This window comes from Chlorocebus sabaeus, chromosome 15 (genome assembly GCF_047675955.1).
Source record: "Chlorocebus sabaeus isolate Y175 chromosome 15, mChlSab1.0.hap1, whole genome shotgun sequence".
NCBI classification, from domain to species: Eukaryota; Metazoa; Chordata; class Mammalia; order Primates; family Cercopithecidae; genus Chlorocebus; species Chlorocebus sabaeus.
This window is the reverse complement of record NC_132918.1, coordinates 1,399,232-1,424,977: the sequence shown is the minus strand read 5'-3', so window position 1 is coordinate 1,424,977 and position 25,746 is coordinate 1,399,232. Positions and strand designations below refer to the sequence as shown.

At 53.5% G+C, this 25,746-nt stretch overlaps 2 protein-coding genes across 2 annotated transcripts in view; one reads left to right on the top strand and one right to left on the bottom strand.

Moving 5' to 3' along the window:
- Positions 1 to 10,839, top strand: part of DLEC1 (DLEC1 cilia and flagella associated protein) — a 67,797-nt gene extending 56,958 nt beyond the window's left edge. The window contains exons 24-37 of the mRNA XM_007971759.3: positions 124 to 194; positions 646 to 797; positions 2,771 to 2,889; positions 3,340 to 3,410; positions 4,794 to 4,999; positions 5,114 to 5,230; positions 5,316 to 5,441; positions 5,549 to 5,643; positions 5,869 to 5,953; positions 6,148 to 6,366; positions 8,842 to 9,003; positions 10,023 to 10,176; positions 10,465 to 10,588; positions 10,683 to 10,839. Coding sequence (XP_007969950.3) covers positions 124 to 194; positions 646 to 797; positions 2,771 to 2,889; positions 3,340 to 3,410; positions 4,794 to 4,999; positions 5,114 to 5,230; positions 5,316 to 5,441; positions 5,549 to 5,643; positions 5,869 to 5,953; positions 6,148 to 6,366; positions 8,842 to 9,003; positions 10,023 to 10,176; positions 10,465 to 10,588; positions 10,683 to 10,806 — 1,825 coding nt within the window. The 3' untranslated portion in view covers positions 10,807 to 10,839. The remainder of the gene's footprint in view (positions 1 to 123; positions 195 to 645; positions 798 to 2,770; positions 2,890 to 3,339; positions 3,411 to 4,793; positions 5,000 to 5,113; positions 5,231 to 5,315; positions 5,442 to 5,548; positions 5,644 to 5,868; positions 5,954 to 6,147; positions 6,367 to 8,841; positions 9,004 to 10,022; positions 10,177 to 10,464; positions 10,589 to 10,682) is intronic.
- A 262-nt stretch (positions 10,840 to 11,101) lies between these two features.
- Positions 11,102 to 25,746, bottom strand: ACAA1 (acetyl-CoA acyltransferase 1). Its single transcript, XM_007971764.3, has 12 exons — positions 25,488 to 25,746; positions 25,215 to 25,308; positions 22,670 to 22,727; positions 20,640 to 20,719; positions 20,311 to 20,353; positions 17,997 to 18,095; positions 16,483 to 16,563; positions 15,198 to 15,388; positions 14,856 to 15,035; positions 14,520 to 14,575; positions 14,260 to 14,405; positions 11,102 to 11,509 (listed from the first exon to the last, which is right to left on the bottom strand). The coding sequence occupies exons 1-12, from the start codon at positions 25,656 to 25,658 to the stop codon at positions 11,434 to 11,436; spliced, it is 1,275 nt and encodes a 424-aa protein (XP_007969955.2). The 5' UTR covers positions 25,659 to 25,746; the 3' UTR covers positions 11,102 to 11,433.

The window sequence follows — 25,746 nt, the reverse complement described above, 5'->3', positions numbered from 1 at the left end:
AGCAGGCAGGGCCACCTTCCTCTGCTGGGCACCTGGTAGAATGCTGGTTGCTCTAGAACCTGGCTCGGGTCTTGGGACAGGCTTGTCTGACTTGATACTATTTCTGTGTCTCCACTTGTAAAGTCCCGACATGCCTCCTGCCCTGCTAAAGACAGTGCGGATGCAAGAGCACCTGGCCAAGCGAGAGCAGCTGGGTAAGCGCCACCAGGGTGGGGCTTCGGGGCCCAGGCCATGGCCAGAGCAATGGCCTTCTGTGGATGTGGGCCGGAGGCTGCCAGGGAGCAGGACCAGGACCAGAGACCGCTCTCAGATGGCCAAGGCTCTCCACCTGACAGTGCCTCTTCCTGTTGAGGCCACTTCCCTTCTAGGGCACAGGCTCATGCACAGGGCCTGGACTCCATCTAGGATGGGCAGTGGCTCATGAGGGAGGGACCCGGCCTCTCAGGCAGTAGAGAGGCTGACCGCACAGGACTTTGAGTAGCTTGCCCCTGGATTCCGGGTTCCCAGGAGGAGGGCACATGTAGCCTGACCAAGGAGAGGCTGAAGGGTGGCTTGTCGGGGGCAGTGCTTTGCTCACACCTGAGGGTTTGGGCCTCACTCCCAGCCCCAGTCCTGTGAATTCCCAGAGTCGCGGTTCTTTCCCAGATTTTATGGAGAGCATGCTATCCCACGGGAAAGGAGCTGCTTTCTTCCCTCACATTTCCCAGGGCATGCTGGGGCCCTACCAGCAGCTGTGCATTGACATCACAGGCTGTGCCAACATGTGGGGCGAGTACTGGGACAACCTCATCTGCACGGTAAGGGCACGCAGGAGGGCAGTGGCCTGGGGGAGTGGGGAGTCTGCCCAGCCCTCGCCTTCAGCCTCTCTCCCCTCCAACGCCTGGCCCTCAGACTCTCAAACCTCACCAGGTTGAAACACAATGCCCACCGAGCTTGGGCGAGGCGTTCGTGTCTGAGGCAGCCTCTGGTGTTCTAGCTGAGCCATTTTAGGCAGGAGGGGTCCTCATAAGCAGCAGAACTTCCCACACCTTTTCCCAGGAGGTGCAGGGCTGGGCCATATCGAGGAGGGAAGAGGAGACAGTAGGCTGCCTGCCTGGGCCAGGACCCAAGAGCTGGAGTAGGGAGTATGGAGTGCAGGGACAGGAGCAGCCTCCCAGAGCCACGTCCTTGCCCCGCCCTCGGTGGGGCTCACCCAGGGGTCCATTTAATTGCTCCAGCACTCAGCATAAATGGAGCATCTGCTGTGTGTGGGTTCCTGTGTGGGCCACTGTACTGTGGAGGATACAGGGAAGAATAAAGTAACCAGCAAGGCGCCCCTAATTTAGTCTGGAGGGATGAAACATGCATACGTTATCCTACCGTTAAGTTGTTAAATAGAAGATTTTCATGAACTATTTAGTAAATTGAACAGATTAATTGTAGTAGATATTTGCTTTAAATTGTGTGTGTTATGTATGACAAAGAATTGATCATGTTAACATAAAAAGGGATCTGAAATAACAGGAAGCTGGGGAAAAGTATCCCAAGTGGGCAAGGTTTAAATAAACAACTCCAAGAAAGACAAATACAGACGGCCAATAAACATATTAAAATCTGTCACCACCACTGATGATTAAAGAAATGCAAAATACAAGAGCCACAAAATACTGGTTTTGACACATTAGCAAGGTTTAAAAGTTGTTGGTGAAGGTACAGGGGAACGGGTGCTTTGAGCCCCCCTTCTCCATGTCTGTCAGTAGAGGAGTGGGTACAGACATTGGGCCACATCCCTAAGGGAATTCTGCACAGCCTGTTACATGACGCCGCAAACTCTTTATTAGTAAAAATTAATCCTATGTTGTTGGCTGGGTGCAGTGGTTCATGCCTGTAATCCCAGCACTTTGGAAGGCTGAGGTGGGTGGATGTCTTGAGCTCAGGAGTTTGAGAGCAGCCTGGGCAACATGGCAAAACCCCTTCTTTACAAAAAATACAAAAACTAGCTGGGCGTGATGGCACATATCTCTGGTCCCAGCTATTCAGGAGGCTGAGGTGGGAGAATTGCTTGTGCCCAGGAGGTAGAGGTTACAGTCAACTGAGATCATGCCGCTGCACTCCAGCCTGGGCGATGGAGCAAGACTCTGTCTCAATAATAACAGTAATGATAATAATAATCCTATATTGTTAAAAGAAAAGATTATTAAAGAAAGGCGCGTGCAGCATGCTCCCCGTTTATATCTGAGCCTACACGAAAGAAGTGTAGATACTTGTGCACTGAAATGCTAACAGCAAGTCACGCTGCAGGTGTGGGATTGGAGGTGATTATCACACTCTTATATTTTAAAAAATAAGATTTATTACTTTTGATCAGCAGAGAAAAGTAATAAAGTTCTTTTCATTTAAAAGATAGAAATTTGATCAAAGGGACTACCAGAGGCCGAAGAGCCTCAGGCTTGCCAGGCGCAGTGGCTCACACTTGTAGTTCCAACACTTTAGGAGGCTGAGGCAGGAAGATTGCTTGAGGCCAGGAGTTTGAGACCAGCCTGGGCAACATAGTAAGACCCTTTGTCTATTTTAAAAAAGAGAAAAAAAAAAAGTTCTCAGGCTGGGAGCTTTGTGCAGGCTGCCTGGCTGGATGGCGGGAAGTGGGAGAGAAGCCAGAGTGGTACACAGTGAGGCTGGGACCAAACTGTGGGGCCCCTCCTGGGCTGGCTGGACAAGTGGAGGCCCTGCCCAGAGGGGATGTGGTGGCAACTGGTGACAGGAGTGACAAAGGGCTGGGGTGTGTTTGCAGGTGGGAGACCTGCCGCTGGCAGTCATCCCAGTGCATATGGCAGTGGTGGGCTGCCCCATCAGCTCCCTGAGGACCACCTCCTACACTACTGACCAGGCCCAGAAGGAACCAGCCATCAGGTGCTCCATGCTCAGCCTGAGCCTCTGCTCCCTGGTAGCCCCTGAAACCCTCCAGCCTCCGGGCTGGGCTGCCCACGTCGGCTTGTTATTCTTCAGCTGGGCTAGGGCCATTGGTGCCACCTACAAGAAGGTTCCAGGCCAGGGTTTCCCTGGGGGAAGGTGGCCTCAGGGGACATGGCCACCACCATTTCGGGGGGCAGAAGTGGCGAGTAGTCAGTGTGGCCCGAGGTCAGCACCAGCCCTGGGGCCCCTGGCACAGCAGAACTGGAATCAGCGTAGTCTGCTCAGGGCGGGTGATTGGATTGCCAGGGCACAGGGCAGCCCCAGAGCCTGGCTCACCTGGTGCCAGCTGGGGAAGTCCCAGCCCTGGGTCTCATTAATTCTTGAGTGAGACACCTGCAAGGTGTACGCTGGCTGTGGCTGTACTGAATCCAGTCTGTCCGCCTCCAGGTTCGGCACCCAGGTCTCCGGAGGAGACACAGTTACCCGCACCCTTCGCCTGAATAACTCCAGTCCCTGTGGTAAGATATGCATGAGAGAAAGCAGGACTCTCGCCACAGGCTGTGACTTGTGGTGAGCCAGGCTAGGAGGGAAGGTCAGAGGGAAGCCGATGGCCCATGAACAGGACCCAGGTGTCCAGGGGGCCTGTAGTTACGGAGGTGTGGATGGGCCCACGGATGCCCTGCTCTCATCAGGGTTGCTGTGTGGAGGAACAGACAATAAGAGGGGATCTCTTTCTCATTCCTCCAGCCGGCAGGACCTGAGCTGCCTGAGAGCTGCTGGGGATACAGCGGGGACAGGACAGCAGGGTCTCTGCCAAGGGGCTTCCCTCCTGACGGAGGGGACAGACATGACTGCAGGCTGCAGTGTGTGGAGTGTGTGGCGTACAACGGAAGGGGAGGCTGGAGTGCTGGGGGAAGGTGTTGAGGGGCCAGACTGCCCTGCGGAGGGGAGGCAGAGTGTAGGCTGAGTCTAAGAGGAAGGGTAAGCCCATGTGGGCCAGGGGAGCATATGGGAACAAAGAGTGCTCTGGGCCTGAGGAAGGGTTAGGAGAGGGAGCTGGTGACACCCTGGCCACGCTGGCCCCTGAGGAGGGCTGGGAGCCGGACTGAAGGCAGGAGAGGAGGGGAAGATGGGTTTGATGCAGGCAGATGTCTATGTTTGGGACAGGACTTCGGGGACTTCTCAGTTTGGGGGCTTCTAGGAGATGAGGTGGGGCCACCGGCTGGGTGTGGGGAGGCAGATGGAGGTGTCGGAGGAGGGCAGGGACAGCTTGACATTGTCATGGTGCAGGCTGGAGAGAGAGCAATGGGGAGCCCCAGTTTAGGTTGGGGACAGATTGATGGGGGTGGCAATCTGTTCAGTTGGGGCACTTCCCGCAGTGGTACTCAGAGGGATGGTGCAGTTCAGTTCTTTCAGGGGTTGCCAGGTGGGTGCAAAGGGAGAGATGAGGATGCTGGCAAGACAGAGGTGGAGATGGCGGCCCCCAAAGACTAGTCTGGCTGGGGAAGGACGTGAAAGCTGACATAGGCTGATGGATAGATGGGGAGAAGGAAGGGCGTGTGGGGGTTAGAGAGCCCAGCCTGCCCACAGACAGGCTAGAAGGAGAAGCAGCTGTGGGGAGAGAGCAGAGCACCTGCATTCAGGCATCTGGACATGGAGACCTGGTCTTGTGACCATGAGGACTTCAGGTGATAGAACCAGACAGCATAAGTCTATAAAGCCTTTTTTAAAATGTTAAATGAGAATTGCCTGGAAGCGGCATTAGAGAGGCAGAGAGGCACCCCCTCCACCCAGGTACAGGAGAACGGGTCATCGCTGTCTGGGGGTACGAGGAGGAGGGGGTCCGGGGGGGTTGTCTGTACCTCCCTAATTCCTCACCCTGCCCCCCACATCTGCCGCAGACATCCGCCTGGACTGGGAGACCTATGTTCCAGAAGACAAGGAAGACCGGCTAGTGGAGCTGCTGGTGTTTTACGGGCCACCTTTCCCACTGCGGGACCAAGCCGGGAACGAGCTTGTGTGCCCGGATCCCTCGGAGGGTGGCTGCCTCCTCTGGTCCCCAAGCCCCTCCAGTTCATCAGAATTCAGCCATGAAACTGACTCATCGGTGAGCAGGGGTGGAGGGGTGGGGCAGGCTGGCCACTGAGGGTCACTGAGGTGTGGCCAGTAGGCTAGTTGAACCTCAGTGACTGCGTGAACCTCCGTGACTCCTTGGTGACAGGTTGAGGGCAGCTCCAGTGCCAGCAATAGAGTGTCACAGAAGCTCATCTCAGTCATCCTGCAGGCACATGAGGGGGTGCCATCCGGCCACCTGTACTCTATCAGCCCCAAGCAGGTGGTGAGTTGGGGTAGGGGCTGGGAGCTGTCTGCATTGGCCGGCCAGTGGCCATGGGACAGTGCTAAGGCTGCTGTGTCCATGCCAGGTGGTCCCTGCTGGGGGCAGCAGCACCATCTACATCTCCTTCACCCCCATGGTGCTCAGCCCTGAGATCCTGCACAAGGTGGAGTGTACTGGCTACGCCCTGGGTTTCATGAGCTTAGACAGCAAGGTGAGCTCTTCCAGCCTGGGTTGGGGGCTGCAGCCACTGCTCCCTCCTGGGTAGCATGCTGCCTGCTCAGCCCAGGGATCAGCTGTGATCAGACTTGGGCTCAGTAGGTGGAAAGGGAGATTCCAGGGAAGAGGCATCGCCTGCAGGACTTTGCGGTGGGACCCCTGAAACTGGACCTGCATAGCTACGTGAGGCCTGCACAGTGAGTCAGCTGGGGCGCCCCATCTCCTTTCATCCCCATGGGGTGCACCCTCACCAGGCACTGGTGGAGCCAGGCAGGGTTCTCAGAGCAAAAGGGCAGGCATGGGTGGGAGATGTCAGCAAAGGAGCCTGGGGAAAGGCTGGCCTGAGTCTGGATGAGCAGAGTCAGGGCAGCCAGGAGGCCCCAGGCGCGTGGCTTGCCCCAACAATGCCTATTGCTGGGCAGGCTAAGTGTGGAGCTGGACTACGGCGGCAGCATGGAATTCCAGTGCCAGGCCAGTGACCTCATTCCCGAGCAGCCCTGCTCTGGGGTGAGTGTGCTGCCACCGTCTGGCCCTGCCAGCTTACCTGGACCTCAGATGTCTCTGTGTGCCCTTCTGGGATTCAGGCCTTATAGTCTGAGTCCAAGTCCCCTCCCCCAGCCCTCCCAGCCCTACCCTAGAGCCATGAGGTTGAAGAGAGAGACAAGATGCATCCCCTGCCTCCTACCTCTGCGGCTGCCCAGGTGCTGAGTGAGCTGGTGATCACCCGCCACCTGAAGCTGACCAACACTACAGAGATCCCACACTACTTCCGGCTCATGGTCTCCAGGCCCTTCTCCGTTTCCCAAGATGGGGCGAGCCGGGACCACAGAGCTCCTGGCCCTGGCCAGAAGCAGGAGTGTGAGGAGGAGACAGCCTCAGCAGACAAGCAGCTGGTGCTGCCAGCACAGGAGAACATGCTGGTCAGTGGGAGTGTCTGCAGCCCTTGCCTTGACAGCACACCCTCGCATGTGTATAGACAGCACCCCTGCACGCCACCCTCACGTGCTTGCACCCAGATGCAAACTGCGTGCCTGACCCTGCCATACCCTGCATGAACACTCGGGGGTGTGCTCACACCAGAGGCCACATTCAGCACCTCTGCACAGGTGGCTGACATGGGCATGGACACACCAGACATTGTGTTCACATACATGCATGCACTTGTTCCAGAAATGTCCCCAGACTTCCCTTTCCCTCTTAGTCCCCACTGCTGAGATGCTGGCGGAGGCTGATGCGTTCCTGCGAGCACCTCCCCTTCCCACACAGACTCCGTCCTCCTATGCAAGCTCAGGGTTTGTGTCCCAGCTCAGGTGAGCCCATGGGGTTGCTGTAATTGTAAGACACTCCAGATTCTAATGTAAATTTTCCTCTTCTAACTAATTCTCAGTGATAATTGGATCCTGTATTTTCAGAGTTGGTTGGGTAGGGGAAGGTCTTGGGAATGTCAGGACCTCAGTAGAAACCATCAACTTCTTCCTCTGGTCTCTGAGGCAACTGGAAGGAGGCTGAGTGTGTGCACACCCATATCTGCACAGTGGGCTGCCAGGGCGTGCAGAGGCAGGCTGAGGGTAGACAGCCCTGCCCTGTCTCCTCCTTCCCCTCCTGCTTCAGAGGTCCTCTTTCTTCCTCTCCTTGGAGGGCTTCTCTTCATGCTGTGCTCCCTTGAGCTCTGCCAGGCTCTAGCCTCACTCTGCACATTTCTGGGTTGTCTTATCCATTTCCAGAGCCTCAGTGAACAGCCATATTCTCTCTATCCAATGTATACTCCACTGTGTAGCGAGGGCCTGCTGTGTACTAGATGCTGGGCTAGGTGATGGAACTCCCCGAGGACCTCATCATGGAGGTCAGGGACACACACGGATCTGCAGAGGGCAGAATGGCACCCTCGACCCACTTTGCATTTGCTCCCTTCAACAAGCTAAATGGAAGGGAAGGCTCAGAGCACAGCCAGAGGTTCCATTCCCCCAGAGCTTCCCAGGAGACACGGCAGTTAGCCACCAGGCATTTAAAAGTCCTTGGCAGCTCTGGGGAAGCCCAAAGGTTCCACAAAAAGGACATCACGTAATGGTGCTGCATCTCACCCTCCATGAGCTAACAATGCTAGGTTTCTGGCTCCTGGCCAGAATTCTCTCCCAGGCTTTAGAGCCAAACTCAACCTGTCCAAAGTGAACTCCCCATCCCCTCCCCCACCTCGTCCTGCCCCACACCTGTGCCTCCTTTTTGTGGTGGCATTTTGTCTCAGCAAATACTACTCCTAACCCCCTTGCTCATGCCCAGAGCTCTGGCACCCCTTGTCATAGACCGATCTCTGACCAAGCCACCAAGCCCTGCGGATGCCCCCTCCTAAAGTTCTCCCAGCACTATTCTCTTTTCTTCATCCCTACACCCATATCTTAGTTTAGGACAGCGGTTTCTAAGCCTGCCAATAAATCAGTGGCCTGGTTTTTAAGATTGGGTCTTGCTGTGCCACTCAGGCTGGAGTGCAGTGGCATGATCATGGCTCACTGAAGCCTCAACTGCCTGGGGCTTCAAGCAATCCTCCCACCTCAGCCTCCCAAGCAGCTTGGACCAGAGGCATATGCCACCATGCCCAGCTATTATTTGCAGAGACAAGGTCTCATTACATTGCCCAGGCTGGTCTTCAACTCCTGGGCTCAAGCAATCCTCCCACCTCAGTCTCCCAAAACCTCCCTTCAGGGGCTGGGCCTGGGAGGGAAGGAGGGATTACAGATGTGAGCCACTGCTCCCAGCAAATGAGTACCCTTGACAAAGCTTATTAAGGCAGCAGCAGCTCCCAGACCCCACCTCCAGAGATGTGAAGGCCCGGGTGAGGCCTAAGAATCTGTATTTTTAACAAGTGCCTCACAGTTGATTCTGATAAACTTGTACCAAGGACCTGTGCTGGGAGCCAGGAGTCCAAGCTCCATCCTGTCCAGCCTCCGTTACAGCCTCAGCCCCTGGTATGGCATCATCACACTCATGTGTGGTCTGCAGCCTGTCTCCCCGCCAGGTCAGTGACCTGTCAGAGGCTCCTCACTGTCCTCCGCACACAGACCAAGTCCTTCCTCTGCCTCTGAGTCCAACCACAGCTCTGGGAATTGGAAGTGGTAAAGGGCAGCTTGCTCATGTACCTTCCCCTCTAGCCTCTGATCTCTGAGGGCAGACATGACTTGTCCCTGGCACTAGCAGGGTGCTGGGCAGAGTAGGTGCTGGGCAGCACTTGTGGAATGAAAAGCACCAGGTTGGGGAGCTGCTGGGCTGTTGGCTGAGCAGGGCTGGGCCAGTCCGGGCCTTCAGGGGCTGGGCCTGGGAGGGAAGAAGGATGGCGCTCCAGGTGGAGAAGTGGCCACCTGCCCTCTGCAGCCGGAGATGACACCATGTCCACATCTGCTCAGGTGAACGTCTCCTTCTCGCTCTCCCTGGAGCTGCTCTCCTATCAGAAGCTCCCGGCCGACCAGACGCTGCCTGGGGTGGACATTCAGCAGAGCGCGAGTGGAGAGAGAGAGATGGTGTTTACTCAGAACCTGCTCCTGGAGTACGCCAACCAGACCACTCAGGCATGCCCCAGGCCCACCCACATGTGGAGGAGGGTGGAAGTAGGCTGGGCTCTGTTCTGCTGGGGCCAGAAGAGAAAGCCCTAGCAGGGCCCTTAGAAATAAGGAACCCCTGCCTCTGTCCTAGTGCTCAGTCTCCCCTAGAAGACCTGTGTGCAGAGAGATGAGGGCCATCCACCCTCACCTGCCTCATGAGCCCAAAGCCAGGTGAGGGCCTGAGTGTGGGAAATCAGGGAAGGCTCCCTGCAGGAGGTGGCACATGAAGCCTATACACCGATTAATCAAGGAAGGGAAACAGGTTGACGGCCAGGCCAAAAGAAAGGCCTGATGGGTGGGAATAGTGAGCACCTGAGGCAGCTGCGAGGGGCAGCCCTGGGGCTTGCTAGGTTTCAAGCACTAGGGCGAGCACCATGGACCAGAAGGTCACCAGGTCATAGTGTGGAGGCTAAGCAGGGGCTACTGGTAAGGAGTGAAGGAGTGGCCTGGGGAGGACTCCAGAGAGGCCGGGGATAGGAGGCTCAGCAGTGGAGCCGAGGCGCTCCAGCCTGGCACCCAGGCAGCTGCTGGGGCTGAGGCCATGGGATCGTGCATGGCAGCGCCTGAGTGTGATGCAGAGGCTGCCAGGAGATAGAGCAGGGCACAGGTGAGGCCTGCGGCCAAGGGACACAAACAAATGGTCCAGGGCCTGAGAGGAGCTGAGGGATGGGCCTTGGGGGCCACCATAGGAGGAGGAGGGGTGAAGGAGGGCAGCCCAACCAGCCAGGGTGCAGGGACTGGAGCTTTATGAGTTAGGGAGGCAGGGACAGCGGGGGAATGGATGGCATCACCCTGGCCCTTTCCCTGCGCAGACTCCCAGTAGCAGCCTGTGGCCTTCGAAGGTGGCGCTGGCCCCCTGCCAACTGCTGGGCACTTCCCGTTTTCCTCAGGAGCATCAGCACTTGGGATCAGCAGGGTTCCCTGTGTCCCAGAGGCCCTGGCTCAGAGCCCACCCAGAATGGACAAGGTTGCCTGGTCTCCCACAGGTGGTGCCCCTGCGGGCCGTGGTGGCCGTGCCTGAGCTGCAGCTCTCCACCAGCTGGGTGGACTTTGGGACCTGCTTTGTGAGCCAGCAGCGAGTCCGGGAGGTCTACCTGATGAACCTGAGCGGCTGCCGAAGCTACTGGACTATGCTGATGGGTATGTCCTACTCTCCCACCTACCCACTGTTCCCCTACAGGGTTGTGACAAGAGAAGACCCCAGGAAGAGGGCCCCTGTGCCCTGTCCTTGCATGCTGGCTCCCAGGGCAGGCACCACTTGGGATTTCTGCAGAACAGCCAGTCCCCCAATTCCACATGACCTCAGGCTTGCCCTGCCCCACAGTGCTGAGCAAGACCAGAGGTGCAGGCCTGGGGGAGGGGGAAGTCTTCTTGTGGCAGTACATGGGGCTGCCTGCACTCATGTGTCTTCCCTTCCCTTTGGTGCAGGCCAGCAGGAGCCACCCAAGGCCGCTGTGGCCTTTGGCGTCTCCCCAAGCAGTGGGCTGCTAGAAGCACGATCCGCCAATGCACCCCCAACCTCCATCGCCTTGCAGGTTTTCTTCACTGCCAGGTACAGCCCCTTCCAACCTCCCCCAAACTGCCCACAGGGCCTGGACCCCCTGCCCAGGCCCCTCCTAACCTCAGCCCCCGCATGCTCCCCACAGGAGTAGTGAGCTGTACGAGTCCACGATGGTGGTGGAAGGTGTGCTTGGTGAGAAGTCCTGCACCCTGCGGCTCCGAGGCCAAGGCTCTTATGATGAGAGATACATGTTGCCTCACCAACCCTGAGGCTCCGCCCCAGCCCTCAGCCCTAGGCCCCAGCTGGAGAATAAACATTGCCCAGGGATTAGGAGCAGATCTTCAGCACAAAGACACAGACTTGGGGACCTCTGGGCAGCTCCTGGAATGGAAGAACCCCCTTCCACAATGGTCTCAGCCTAGGCCTTCATGATATGTCCTCAGAGCTAACACAAAGGATAGGCTACACCACAGTAGAGACCACTGCATTGAGAATCACTACTCATTGCATAGCGAAGACCAGTATGGCAGAATTAGCCTTGGGAAAAAACCACAGCCACTAAGATAAATTCATGCAGTTTTACTATGCCCATTGCACTTCTCATCCATGAATTCGCCTTGCCCTAAGAATTAACCATGGCCTTGTGGCCTGGGTGACCCAGGCTGCTTTTGCCTTGCACAGCTAAAGAGGGTCTGATGCGTGGCTCAACACCCTACCCACTCCTATACCATGTCATCAGTGTTCACATTTTCCAAATGAGTTGAAGTGCCTTGATCTGTCCACTGCCACCACCACCAGTGCTGAGTTTTCTCATGTGGTTTTGCTTCTGTAGTGTTGCTGCCTTGCTGCTACAGCAGCAGGACTGTCTGCGTAGCGCCTCCAGCCTGGGACCTCACTCAGTTCCCAGGGTATTCAAAGACAGCAGCGGCTCCCATTCCAGTTCCGATGCACATGGACACCACTCCATATGCCCTGTGAAAACAAAACTTAATTGGCTGGGCAAAGGCACCCACCAAGTTACCTCCAGACCAGGCTGAGCCAGAAGGACTTCATGGACAAGTAGGATGCAAAACCATCAGACCAGATCTGTGGGCAAGCAGTACCCTGGCCTCCCACTTAGGCACACACACGGTGGCAGATGCCCACTGCAGGCTAGTATCCCTTTCAAGGCTGGCCCTCAGGGATAACAGGGATCATGCCCCTACATCCTCAGTTCAGGGTGTTTCTGTGTGCATGTTCCCCTCCCCAGGGACCGATCATAATCCCAAAAGACACAATCCCAAACGCAATCATCCCAAATGTTGAAATCCTGGAAGAACAAAAACCCCTAAAGTCTAAAATCCTGAAAATCACTATCCTAAAAGACCAAAATCCAGAAAATATAATTCTGGAAAAAATAATTTGGAAGCCTGGCATGGTGGCATCTACCTGTAGTCCCAGCTATTCAGCAGGCTGAGGCAAGAGGATTACTTGTGCCTAGGAGTTCAAGACCAGCCTGGGCAATATAGCAAGACCCCATTTTAGAAAAAAACTTTTTTAAAAAGATTGATTTAAAAAATATTTACATTTTTAGGCCAGGTGCAGTGGCTCATACCTGTAATCCCAACACTTTGGGAGGCTGAGGCAGGTGGATCATGAGGTCAGGAGTTCAAGACCAGCCTGGCCAACATGGTGAAACCCTGTCTCCACTAAAAATACAAAATTTAACTGGGTGTGGTGGCAGACACCTATAATCCCAGATACTCGGGAGGCTGAGGCAGGAAAATTGCTTGAATCCAAAAGGCAGAGGTTGCAGTGAGCCGAGATCACACCACTGCAATCCAGCCTGGACAACAGAGTGAGACTCCATGTCAAAAAAAAAAAAAAAAAAAACATTTTTATTTATTTATTTATTTATTTATTTTATTTTTTTTTTTTGAGACGGAGTCTCGCTCTGTCGCCCAGGCTGGAGTGCAGTGGCCAGATCTCAGCTCACTGCAAGCTCCGCCTCCCGGGTTTACGCCATTCTCCTGCCTCAGCCTCCGGAGTAGCTGGGAACTACAGGCGCCCGCCACCTCGCCCAGCTAGTTTTTTGTATTTTTTAGTAGAGACGGGGTTTCACCGTGTTAGCCAGGATGGTCTCGATCTCCTGACCTCATGATCCGCCCGTCTCAGCCTCCCAAAGTGCTGGGATTACAGGCTTGAGCCACCGCGCCCGGCAAAAAATACATTTTTAAAAGCGGATTTATTTGAGAAACAAAAACAACAGAACACTTCACAGGCTACTTTACACAGTAAAATAGGCAATAATTACAAATTTTTACAGACAAACACTCAGGTATGCTAACAATAGTCACAGGAGTATAACAATTATAAACAGACAAACTGTATTCATAAATAGGTTAAAAAGCAAACTGTATAAATGGCTGGTAATCGTGTGCACCCAGCTTTATAACTGCAGTCATATGAATACCATGAGGGACAACCTATGTCTTTTGATGAGATTGATCAAAAACTGATGGAGCCAGGCACTGTGGCTCACACCTGTAATCCCAGCACTTTGGAAGCTAAGGTGGGAGGATCACTTGAGCCCCGGAGTTCGAGACCAGCCTGGACAACATAGCAAAACCCTGTCTCTACAAAAAATACAGAAAATTAGCTGGGTGTGGTGGCACGCACATATAGTCTCAGCTACTTAGGAGGCTGAGGTGGGAGGATTGCTTGAGCCAGGGAAGCAGAGGTTGCAGTGAGCCTGAGATGGAGCCACTCCACTCCAGCCTGGGCAACGGAGTAAGACCCTGTCTCAAAAAACAAAACAACCTGGGATGGGTCAGCACTGCATAAGTAGTCACCCAAAGAACCAAGATCTTGAGAAATTCTATCTTTCACAAATGCAGGTGCACAAACAGCACACTTCTTCATTTACTGAGGAAGTTTCAACATTTTTATGTACATGCACAAGGCTTACAAAGTCAATGTGATAATGCACTTTCATGGAATCAGATTTCTGATGTCCAAGGCAGAAAGTGTGTCCCAGCTCTGAGAGAGACAGTTCAACTTCTGCATCTGTTCTCTCCAGGGCCCGAGGCAATTAGATGGTGCCTGCCAACACTGAGGGCGGATCTTCCCCACCTGGTCCACTCAGATGCATACTCTAACCCCTCTGCAAACACCCTCACAGACACACCCAAAACATTACTTGGTCAGGTTTCTAGGTATTCCCAAAATTAAGTCCATTCCTTGTCAACTTAGCATCCATTCACATCTCCTTAAACCATACTTAATTTCCAAATAAGACAATTAGTTACATGGTGTAACTAATATGATGCAGTATGCTACATACGGTGGAAAATGCACTAATCCCTTCTCTAGAATTCATAACATGAATTCAACATTAGGATTTCAACATTCAGGATTTTAATCTTTTCAGATTGTGATTTTTTGGGATTTTAGACAGTAAGGATCTTTCTGCTTGACTAGTCAAGTGTAGAAGTAAGAAGGAGGTAAAGAGTAGAATAAGGAGTTTGATCTGTAACTGAACAATCAAGATAACTCACTACCTTTGGACCAGCCAAGACCTTACGGACTTTGATCTTTTGGGATTTCAACATTTGGGATTACGGCGCTCAGGACTGTGTCTGTCGAGATTATGATCCAAAGCCCACCTACCTCTATCCCCTGCCCCTCAGGTGCCCTGGCTTGGGTATCCCCCCATGACCCCACTGCCAGGAGCAAAGCCTTACCTCTTCCCACGGCGTTTCAGCTCGTTGAGCAGCGTGATGACCTGTCGTGCCCCAGTGCAGCCCAATGGGTGCCCTAAGGCCACTGCACCGCCCAGAGGGTTCACCTTCTCAGAGGGGAGCCGTAGCTTCTCCACACAGTAGGCAGCCTGGAAGGAGGCGGATCATCAGCTACAGCCCTCTTACCCTCCCCTGCACCACTTGCCTGCTCACTCCACCTCGGCTGTCCAGGGTCAAGGCAACATTGAGAAACAAGGGCTCACCTGGCTTGCAAAGGCCTCATTGATCTCAAAGATGTCCACATCGCTCACTGTCAGCCCTGCAGGCAAGGTAGAGACCTGAACTGACACGCTGGCCGTCTGCCTCCCCTGGGACCCGCCCCATCCACGGGCCTACAGGCTGCCTGGTATGTGTCTCTTCCAAAAGGGTGAGCCAGTCTCAGCGGTGGGGTCAGGAAGGGCTTGGAGTATGGGACACTAGCCTGCCCCACCTCCACACTGCAGCACCCACAGGACCACCCTCATGCCCCTGGCAACAGCATGCAGGGCAGCTGCAGGATCCAGGTGGGACCCAGATACGATGTGAAGGAGCCACCTTACCTGCTTTTTGCAAAGCTATAGGGATGGCGTAGGCAGGTCCGATGCCCATGATGTCAGGTGGGACCCCAACCACTGCATAGGACCTCAGGACCCCAAGGATGGGAAGGCCCAACTCTTCTGCCTTGGACCTCCGGGCCAGCAGGATGGCAGCTGCCCCATCACTCACTTGGCTAGAGTTTCCTAGGGGCAAATTGTTGGGGTAAGAAGGCATCGGGGTGGGGCTGAGGAGATCCCAGCCCTCCCACTTCTACTTTGCAGAGGGGTCTATTCCAGGTTCCCAGAGTACAGCACCCAGCAGGCCATGGCCTCCTTTCTCACACCCGCATCCCAGACCAGTCTCACCAGCTGTGGTAGAACCGTCCTTCTTGAAGGCAGGCTTCAGTTTGGCCAGGCCCTCCATGGTGGTGCTGGGGCGGATACCCTCATCCTGGGTCACAGTGATGCTCCTCTTGGTGCCCTTGTCATCATGGACCGTGGTGGTCACAGGCACAATCTCAGCTTGGAAACAGCCCTTGCTCTGGGCTCTTGCTGCCCTGCCAGCACCATGGACAGCCAGGCTCAGCTCCCTTAGGGTTATCTTCCTCCCTGCCCCCAACCTCTATCCATTTGGGTAGATGCAAGCTTAGGCTGCTAAATTCAGGGACATGCTGGACTTTGAGGGAGCTCTGAGGGCATGGCCAAGGCCTTACAGGGCCTACTTCACCATCAGTCCTAGACCTCCTGATCGTGGCCAATCCCAGCCTCAAAAGGGGCAAGGGTGTTTGGAGGTGGTGCCTCCACTTAGAGCCCTTTGTCCGAGAGGGACTAAGCCTGCTTTGCTCTCTCTGCTAAACTGAGGATGGAACCCCAGAAATATTTGTGCTGGGTTCTGCCAACTTTTCTGCTCAAACTCAACAGTTCGATGTCATCTACTCCCCAGTTTCCACCTATTTAAAGTGACATATACTAAACTACTCATGTATTTTTTATTTAAGCAGTTTTAAAGCACAAGGTATTTAAGGGTGACCCCTGCAAACATGTGCAGCATATTAAGTGCCCAGGGACATTCCAGTGGAAGGAATCTAAGGCTTCCAACACATTTTCAAATGGTTATGTGACCCAAAGTGGCTAAGAATCACTGCCTCAGGGAAGCCAACCTGGCCCAGATACCACTCCTGCTTTTGCTGTCCTCTCTCTGGACAGGCCGGACTTGCCAATCTTAGCCTGCCTGAGCCCCTGGGGTTTCTCTGATATCATCCCCAGTTCTTGCCTTAGGATGCTGCCACAGACCCAGCATGGTCCAGAAGCTAGGATGCCAGGGTCCCTAACATTCCTGGCCCCACACTCCAGGATTGGACTCCCACAATGTCCAATCAGCAAACCACAGCCAGAAAAGAACACAGGGGGAAACTGAGGCCTAGCTAAGGCAAAGTCAGGGTGAACAGACAGTAATAGAACCTGGAAGTACTACCAACTCACAGTGGCCCTGACACTTCCCACTTCCCACCCCCAACCTGGGTGGCACGAGGCCTGGAAAGCACTCACTGCCCAGCGGTAACTACAAAACGGTGCCACTTCAGACCACTTAGGATAGACTCAAAACCTCACTCTCCAGCCCTTTAAACATTCCTCCCCAAGCAGTACTCACTTATGCTGGGAAGCCAGGGCAAAGGTATCCTGCTTCTCCCGTGAAATGCCAAACCGCTCAGCCACATTCTCAGAGGTTATCCTAGAACACAAACAGCATATAGGGTGGGCATTGGTCTGACAGCCTAGAGGAAGGGACCAGGCTGTAGAGCTGTGCTTAGAACTCTGGCTTCCCAAGGCTGTAAGCAGGAGAGGATGTAAGGGCAGTCCATGCCACAGACAGTAGTGATGACTCAGGATATGGTACAGCCTGCCCTGAGGGTGGATATAAAGGCACAGATCGGGAAGTCAGCAATGCTGGCCAGATCCTGAGAAGCTCATACACCAAAGAGACTTTCTCCAAGAGATAGGGCAGCCTGCATGGGGGCAGTTGCAGAAAAGAGTTTGTTCCCTGGGTGAGCTGCCTCAGCGCAGGGGAGAAAAGGAGCAGGGGTGGGCTTGGGTGGGGGCACTAACTGGCTACTCCTGGCCAGGTTCTTCTATGCCTCAAGGAAAACAGCTGCAATGTAGGGAGATGAGGACTCCCAAATCTCCTCCAGAAAGGCCAAACCTAGGCTTCCTGGTCACCTTGGCTGGTGTCTATGCTTATCCTGAGAACCCAGAGCCACAGCTAGGCCTTCCAGCCTGGGCTTCTGGCTTTATCGGCTTCCCTTGAAGATACAGTATGTGAAAGAAGCCACGGCACTGCCCCTCTCCAAGCCTTAGTCTCCTCACATATCTAGTGGATCCAGGACTCCTGACCCACAGACCCTGGGGATGGCCCAGAGGCTCAGAGAAGCTAAGGTGTTCCATACAAATGCCACATACTTTTCTTTTTTTCTTTTTTTTTTTTTTTTTGAGATGGAGTCTCACTCTGTCATCCAGGCTGGAGTACAGTGGCGCGATCTCGGCTCACTGCAACCTCTGCTTCCCAGGTTCACGCCATTCTCCTGCCTCAGCCTCCCAAGTAGCTGGGACTACAGGTGCCCGCCACCACGCCCGGCTAATTTTTTATATTTTCAGTAGAGACAGGCTTTCACTGTGTTAGCCAGGATGGTCTCGATCTCCTAACCTCGTGATCCACCCACCTCAGCCTCTCAAAGTGCTGGGATTACAGGTGTGAGCCACCACACCTGGCCAAATGCCACATACTTTTCATGTTGCACCTGACAGGGCCCAATTCCCCCCACCAGCATGTTCAGTCATCACAAGCTTCCCACTGCCTTCTCAACTTTCTAGGCCCCCAAGGCTTTGGAGTGGAGCTACCATCTTCCTTCCTATGACTGAGCACCTCAGTGTGGGAGTGACAAGGTAGGTGATGTTTGGAAACTCGGGGGCACAGAGAGGACCTGGGGGCTTCAGGAAATGGAAGTCAAGGGCAACATCAAGTCTCATCCCCAAAGTCCCTGCGGAGCAGACCATGCCCAAAGGAAGGAGGTCAAGGCTTGGCACCGCCAGCCCAGAGATGATAAAGTTCCTCGGCCCCCTGCTCCAGGCTGAGAGGGCACAAGCACACAGAGCTATGGGAGCACTCACCCCATAGGAATCAGGCAATCTCTGGCCTTCTCCTTCTCCATCAAGCGCGAAGTAATATTTCCAGGGTTCCCTCTGTCAGCCAGGGACATGGACTCCACCCTGGGGAGGAGGAAAAGGAGCAGGTAAGGTGAACTGGGCTCTAGCAGGACTCCTCCAGAGATAGCTGAACACTTGGCAAGTGCTAGGAAATAGCCAGGGAGCCCTAGGAAGTCCAGTGGGCCTCTGGGAGCCACAGGCAGGGCACCTGGCCAGCAAGGCCCAGCTGTGAGTACATGGCTACTGAGCCCTGTCTCTGTTTCGACCCCCACCCCAGGACAGAGCACTGCACAAAACACTCCTGGGGGCAGGGCTATGCTTCCCTATACAACTGCTAAATCAGCCAACTGGCAATTCCAGAGAAAAGCCTTCTGGTGTCAGCCACAGAGGAGGAAACATCCACAAGCCAGGACCAGCCCTCAGGGCCCACAAATTCAGAAGGGAGAAGAGACAATTTGAAAGTAACCACAGGCTGGCCGTGGTGGCTCATGCCTGTAATCCCAGCACTTTGGGAGGCTGCGGCGGGTGGAGATCGAGACCATCCTGGCTAACACAGTGAAACCCCGCCTCTCTAAAAATATAAAATATTAGCCGGGTGTGGTGGCAGGCGCCAGGGGAGGAAGCTGAGGCAGGAGAATGGTGTGAACCCAGGAGGCGGAGCTTGCAGTGCACCGAGATTGCACCGCTGCACTCTAGCCTGGGCAACAGAGCGAGACTCCATCTCAAAAATAAATAAATAAAATAAAAATAAAAGTAACCACAAAGCTGAGCTCAAAGGGTGATCAGACCTGCATAGACAAGGAAGTGCTACGAGCTGAGAGGAAGGAGACAGCGGCGTAGTGTGGTCAAAAAAGGGTTTTGAGGCGATGGGGGACCCTAACGCCCCAAGGGATGCTAACAGATAACCTTGACTGAGTGCTTTTCATGTGCCCAGCACTAATCTGAATTCTTTTCAGATGTTAGAGTGCTTCAGTGTCAGTCACATGAGAGACAAATACTCTACAGTGTAAGCTGTTGGTATTACTTCATTTATTCTTCTCAACTTCAACAGAGCTGAGCTAGGTATCCCCATTTTATAGACCAGGAGACTGAGGTCTAGAGAGACTGTATAACTTGTCCATGGTCACCCAGCCTGGATCCACATTTAAGTAGTCTGACCTCAGAGCCCACTTCCAACTAGAGTGCCCTGTGCTACACACTTGCTGATCAAAGCCTATGGAGAACAGTCAGGCTATGATGTGGGTGTCAAGCCTGGCCCAGATCTTAATATCCTAGTACCGTGGTCCTTAACCTGCTTGGGAATCAGATACTCTCTAAGAAACTCATAAAAGCTCCAGCCCTTCTCAAGTTCTCCACACCACCTTTCACCCAGTAAAACAGAAGAACATGACAGAAATCAAAGGGCAGTGGCCCTTGCCCAGCCAAAGTCCTTGTAGAGTGGTCTTTGGCTTTATTTACAACTGTAGACATAGGTCAGCACAACTCAGTGCCAGCTGCTACAGCCCTGCAACAGGGGCCAGCAATGTGTCCTCTCAAGAAATATCTAAAGAGGATGCAAAAGGCAGCAGGGGTATTTCAGAACCCTGGGGCTGCTCACTTCCCCTAGCCTGCCAAAGCCCTTACTCCCCTGCCCTCCCAGCACCAGATGCCCACCCAAGCCTGGGCACCAGTGCCCTGCCCTTCCCTGGAGGCACTGCCAAATACAACTTCTGCAGCTCCATTTGCTGCAGCCAACGATGGAGCCACAGTCTAGGTGGAGGTGACAGTGACCGAACCACCACAGATCTCATTTTGTCCCTCACAGCCCATAGGCAGCTGGAAGTTTCCACATTGGTACCAGCATGGGGAGACAAAGGGACAGACAGCCTAGTAAAATGAACAAACTAGTTATACAGTAGGCAGCTGTCCCTGGGTTTAGAGAACCCAAACTGCAACTTCTCTCTCAGCAGCATCATGAATCAATAAGGGCCCCAAAAGGAAACCCAAATGCTGGATTTTCTCAAAATGCTTGCCCACCTTTTCCAGCCTGAAATACTTCCAAGAAAGTAAGCTTTTAGAGGCCAATTCCCCTCCTCTGCTAGTGCTGAGAGGTATGAGTGATTCCTGAGCAGCCAGAGTTGGTAGCCACTCTTAACCTGCATTTGTGAGAACCCACTCCCGGCCAGCTGCCTAATGGGGATGGGGGGAATCCTGAAATCATGGCCTCTGAGAACTCAGATGAAAATTAGTTTTATTGTCACAAGTTGGTTAATAAGCTCCGGCAGAAAAAAATTCTTACCCACAGGCCATGCCAATGTCATAAGACCCATTTCTGATGCCACCTGCAACAAAAGCATTTCATAAACATCCTTTGCCAGAGTCCACCTGTTCTGGAAGCAGTGGAGCCTCTTCCCCACCTGGTCTCTAGAAGGGACTCAGCCCCAGACTCAGAAATGGAAGACCCAGGAATGTTCAGAAAAGGCTTTGGGCAGTGGTAGGGGGCGCTCCTGCACTCTTTCTGTGGTTAGAGTCCTCTCAGAAATCGTTATTACTTGCCCAGTAGACAGCGACTTCGCTGATCCAAACCCACAGGTCCAGCATCAAGGTGCCCACCCAGTCATAACTTACCTGCTATGCTGGCCACTGCCTGCAGCCCCGACGAACACTGTCTATTGACAGTGGACAAAGGCACAGTCTCCGGGATGTCACTGAAACCGAAGGTGAGAGAGTAGAATCAGCCCCCAATTCCATGCCAGGCTCTCATGGAAAGCAGTCCTATGCTTCTAACTGCCCCCCCCCCAAGGGATGTAAAGGGCAGGGGAACAAACCCAGCAGCCCTGCCCCCATGCCAGGCCAGATTCATGGAACGGGGGTGGGCAGCTACTGGACAGACCCCATCTCTGCAGGCACTTGCTCCCCAGGGCCACCAAGCACATTCCCTTCCATTCCTGTGACTATCTTCAATCAATGACCAAGCACAGCCCAAAGGCAAGGGAAGCCTGGTTGGGCCACAGGGATCCTTCTCTCTCTCCCTTTGAAGATTCAAAAATGAAAACTATGTCTGTCTGTTTCCCTCAAAGAACAGAGAAAAGGCACTGCTGCTAGGACAGAGCACCAGAGCCAAAGAAATGCCTAAAGTCTGAGGACAGGGACCCTCAACCTTACCAGTAATCATACAGCTAACCCTGCATGTTCCCACGGACTCTTGAAAGCCTGATCCCACCTAGACGAAGCACTCTGATGGGAATCATGTGTTCTAACATCCGTTGTTCTGGTAGGTTCCCCAAGACTCTCACACTGGTCTTAGCCCTGGAAGCTAGTAGGACTTCCCCTCTTGATGTAACCTGCCTTGGCCAACAGCAAAAAGCCCTAGGGAAATTTCCAGACCTCCTCAGACCCACAGACTCAGAACCTGAGGGAGTGGAAGCATCCTGGTGATTCTGGTGTACGGCCAGATTTGGGAGTCTCTGAACTAGTGCCCAGGCCAGGCTCTGCAGAGATTCTCTCAGGTGGATAGCCTCCTGTGCAGCCTGTTTGATCCCTCCAGGGTCCCTTAACTCCCTAGCAGGTAGTTACCATTCCTTCACTCAATCCACCAAGTGTTCACTAAATACCTACTTACCACAAGGCATCACCTGAGGGATGCTGAGATGCATATAACACTGTGCCCTGGAGGATGCCTAACCAACACACAGAAAATGAATCATCTAGCAGAGACTGAAATAATAGGGCAAGAAGGCAAACCACATCAGAAGGAAGTACATGGCTAGATACTACTGGAGAGCAAGGGGCTCTCATTTTCAGCCTGAGAGCCTGGATAAGTCATGCCAAAATGGTGAGACTGTGTTTGGGCAGGGTTTGTCTTTCTGTCTAGGGCAGAAAGAGGAGACAGGGCTAGCACTTCAAGGAGACAGAATGATGATATCAGGGAAGACAGTAGGCCGACAGGTGGCCGAATGAAGAAAAGTCAAGGTGAGTAAGCAGCTAGGAGATGAGGCTGGAAGGTAAGTCTGGAGCCAGATTGTAGGGGTCCTTGAACTACAGGCTGGGCAGTCTAAACCTCTCCCAGTTCCTAGAGGGTTTTTGTTTTCCTGTTCCTTCACTAGCTAATGTTCCTATTTATTCTTCTCCATACATCTAGAAGTACAAAGCTAAGCAGTTCTTAAATCTACACACGAAAATAATTTAAGCACTCTTTCCCCTGCAGGCGCTCAAAGGAAAGTTTACCAGGTCTCCTCCTGAGTGTCCCCCTTCCCCATGGTTCTGCCCTATCCCAAAGTCTCTGCTAGTGGGATATGACTGGAGTTAGCTCAACTAGTAAAAAGGCTGAAAGTCACTCTTCAGCATGCTTACTTGGTTACTCACCTGACAAATGAGGGCAGAATCCACACTTACAAAAGGCAAGTGACAACCTGGCTTTGGCTAAAAATCAAGCCACAGAGAACTTCTGCTCCAGTCCCAAAGGCCTTGTGTATCCTGGCTCAGCACTTTAAAGTAGGGGAGAGGTTGAATTCACAAGAGAAGGGAGTCAAGGACTCTGGTTGCCTCATTCTGGTGTCCAACCTTATCCTCCCCAACCTGCAGACTGAGTTCCCTGAGGCCTGGGCCCAGTAAAGCATCAAAATGGTCAACCCATGGCTAGAACTAGAAAAGTTTACCTCAGAAACTGGGCGATTCGGGCCATGATTGCCCCGGCCCCAGGCTGCAGCACATTTCCTGTGGACAATAAACTTTCATTCAGCGCCAGGTGGTGGTATTCTGTGCACTAAGGTATAGCTGTGAAAACCAGAGATGAGGCATTCCAGATCTTTCTTTGGGACACTAGCCCTTGGCAGTCTCACTTGCAGCTCTGGAACATCAGGGTTTGGGGCAGGGAGAGCCAGCCATACAATAGCTTGTCCTGGTCATCCACCAGCTCCTGTCACTAAGCGTCCCACGCTCACTTGCCCACGCACCCAGCTTTTCCAAATCAGCACAGATGGGCAGGTTGCCTGCCCTTAAAAGTGAAATGGGAGTTTCTGAAAATGCACATCTCCCCAGGTATCCTCCTCTGAGCCCTGTTGTCACCCCAGAGAGGTGGAACAGTGATTGCTGACCTAGGGGTGGCATCCGCTGGATAAGACTCTTGCCATATCATGTTGAGTATTTCAAGGTGAGGGGTGGGATAGACTGAAGGTTGTGGGGAAAAGAAAGATCAGATTTTTACTGTGTCTATGTAGAAAAGGAAGACATAAGAAACTCCATGTTGATCTGTACTAAGAAACATTGTTTCTGCTTTGAGAAGCTGTTAATCTGTAACTTTAGCCCCAACCCTGTGCTCACAGAAACATGTGCTGTACTGAATCAATGTTTAAGGGATTTAGGACTGTGCAGGATGTGTCTTGTTAACAATGTGTTTGCAGACAGTATGCTTGGTAAAAGTCATAGCCATTCTCCATTCTCTATTAACCAGGGACACGATGCACTGTGGAAAGCCGCAGGAACCTCTGCCCAAAAAAGTCTGGGTATTGTCTAAGATTTCCCCCCACTGAGACAGCCTGAGATACCGCCTCATGGTCATATCCCGTGGGAAGGAAAAGACCTTACCATTCCCCAGCCTGACACCCGTAAAGGGTCTGTGCTGAGGAAGATTAGTAAAAGAGGAAGGCCTCTGTTTCCCGCACGTCCCTAGGAAGGGAATGTCTGTAAAGCCGACTATTGGTTCTATTCTGAAATAGGAGAAAACCACCCTGTGGATGGAGGCGAAATATGCTGGCAGCAATACTGCTGTTACTCTTTGCTACACTGAGATATTTGGGTAAAGAGAAACATAAATCTAGCCTACTATGCACATCCGGGCATAGTACCTTCCCTTGAACTTATTTATGATGCAGATTCCTTTACTCACATGTTTTCCTGCTGACCTTCTCCCCACCACCCTGTTCACCCTGTTCTCCTGCCTAAGAGGTCCTGCCCCTCCACACGACTAAGAAAATAAGACACAGAGACAAAGTATAGAGGAAGAAAAGTGGGCCCAGGGGACCGATGTTCAGCAATTGAGGACCTGCACTGGCACCGGTCTCTGAGTTCCTCAGTGTTTATTGATCACTCTCTACTATCTTGACAAGGGAGATGTGGCAGGACTACAGGGTAATGGTGGGGAGGAAAACATATGAGCAAAGGACTCTGTGTCATAAATAAGTTTCAGGAAAGGTGCTGTGCCTGGATATGCACGTCGGCCAGATTGATGTTTGACTTTACACAAACATCTCCGTGCAGTAAAGAGCAGTATTGCCGCCAGCGTGTCTCACCTCCAGCCAGAAGGCGGTTTTCTCCTATCTCAGTAAATAGAATGTATGGTTGGGTTTTACACAGAGACATTCCATTCCCAGGGACAAGCAGGAGACAGATGCTTTCCTATGATCTCAACTGCAAAGAGGCCTTCCTCTTTTACTAATCCTCCTCAGCACAGACCCTTTATGGGTGTTGGGCTGGGGGACTGTAAGGTCTTTCCCTTCCCACGAGGCCATATCTCAGACTATCTCAGTTAGGGGAAACCTGGACAATACCCAGTCTTTCTTGGGCAGAGGTCCCTGTGGCCTTCGGCAGTGCATTGTGTACCTGGTCAATAGAGAATGGAGAATGGCAATGACTTTTATACTGCCTGCAAACAAATTGTTAACAAGGCACATCCTGCACAGCCCTAAATCCATTAAACCTTAAGTCAATACAGCACGTTTCTGTGAGGACAGGGTTGGGGCTAAGGCGACAGATTAACAGCATCTCAAAGCAGAATTTTTCTTAGTACAGATCAAAATGGAGTTTCTTATGTCTTCTTTTTCTACACAGACACAGTAACAGTCTGATCTCTCTTCCTTTCCCCCACACTGCCGGACTCCCCTTGCCGAGATAGTGAAAATAGTAATCAATCAATACCGAGAGAACTGGGAGACCAGAGCTGGTGCAGGTCCTCGCATGCCTAGTGTCCCGGCCTCCTGGGCCCACTGTTATTTCTCTATACTTTGTCTATGTGTCTTATTTCTTTTCTCAGTCTCTCGTCCCATCTGACGAGGAACACCCACAGGTGTGGAGGGGCAGGCCCCCTTCAAAGGTCAAGGCCATGGAGGTTCCCCCAGTGAAAACTCGGGGTGGGGAGGTGAGGAGAGCTCTGGACGAACGGAAAAACGGGGAGGGCCCAGCACACGGCCTGGGTGGTGCGCTCACCGACACAGATGTCCCCCAGCTCTTCCGGCCTCAGATTCACGTCCTTGAGAACCGCGGTCATGACGGCCGAGAGAAGCTCGTCGGGAGTGGTGTCCTGCAGCAGGAGGAGCAGCCGCGGTGACCCCCAGTGCCCCATGCTCACCCCAGGGAGCCAAAGCGACCACAGCTGGATGCGGAGCTGCCTCCGGCGTCCAGGGTAACCAAACATACGAACCGGACCCCAGCCCGCGCTGGCGTCTTCCCACACTCGGCACCCAGACCCTCGGGCCTCACCTTGAAGCCGCCGCGGCCTGCCCGGCAGATGGCCGTGCGCCGCCCGTGCACCACCACCACGTCCGCGGCCGAGGCCTGCGGGGCGCCGCTCCGGCAAGGCGCAGCCTGCGGCATCCACCCGGAATCCGGCCGGCCTGTCAGGTGGCCCAGCACTACCTGCAGCCTCTGCATGGCGCAGCTCAACCCTACAGACCAGCCACCAGTCCCGGAACTGACCGCCGGACTTAACAGACAGCCGTCAGCGCACGCGCAGAACCAC

Excerpts from the sequence above, each read along its gene's own strand:
- ACAA1 (XM_007971764.3), bottom strand. The coding sequence starts at position 25,658 with ATGCAGAGGCTGCAGGTAGTGCTGGGCCACCTGACAGGCCGGCCGGAT. Across the intron at positions 20,720-22,669 it reads CGAATCGCCCAGTTTCTGAG|TGACATCCCGGAGACTGTGC; the intron begins GTAAACTTTTCT and ends CTTCGGTTTCAG. Across the intron at positions 18,096-20,310 it reads GACATTGGCATGGCCTGTGG|GGTGGAGTCCATGTCCCTGG; the intron begins GTAAGAATTTTT and ends CCTCCTCCCCAG.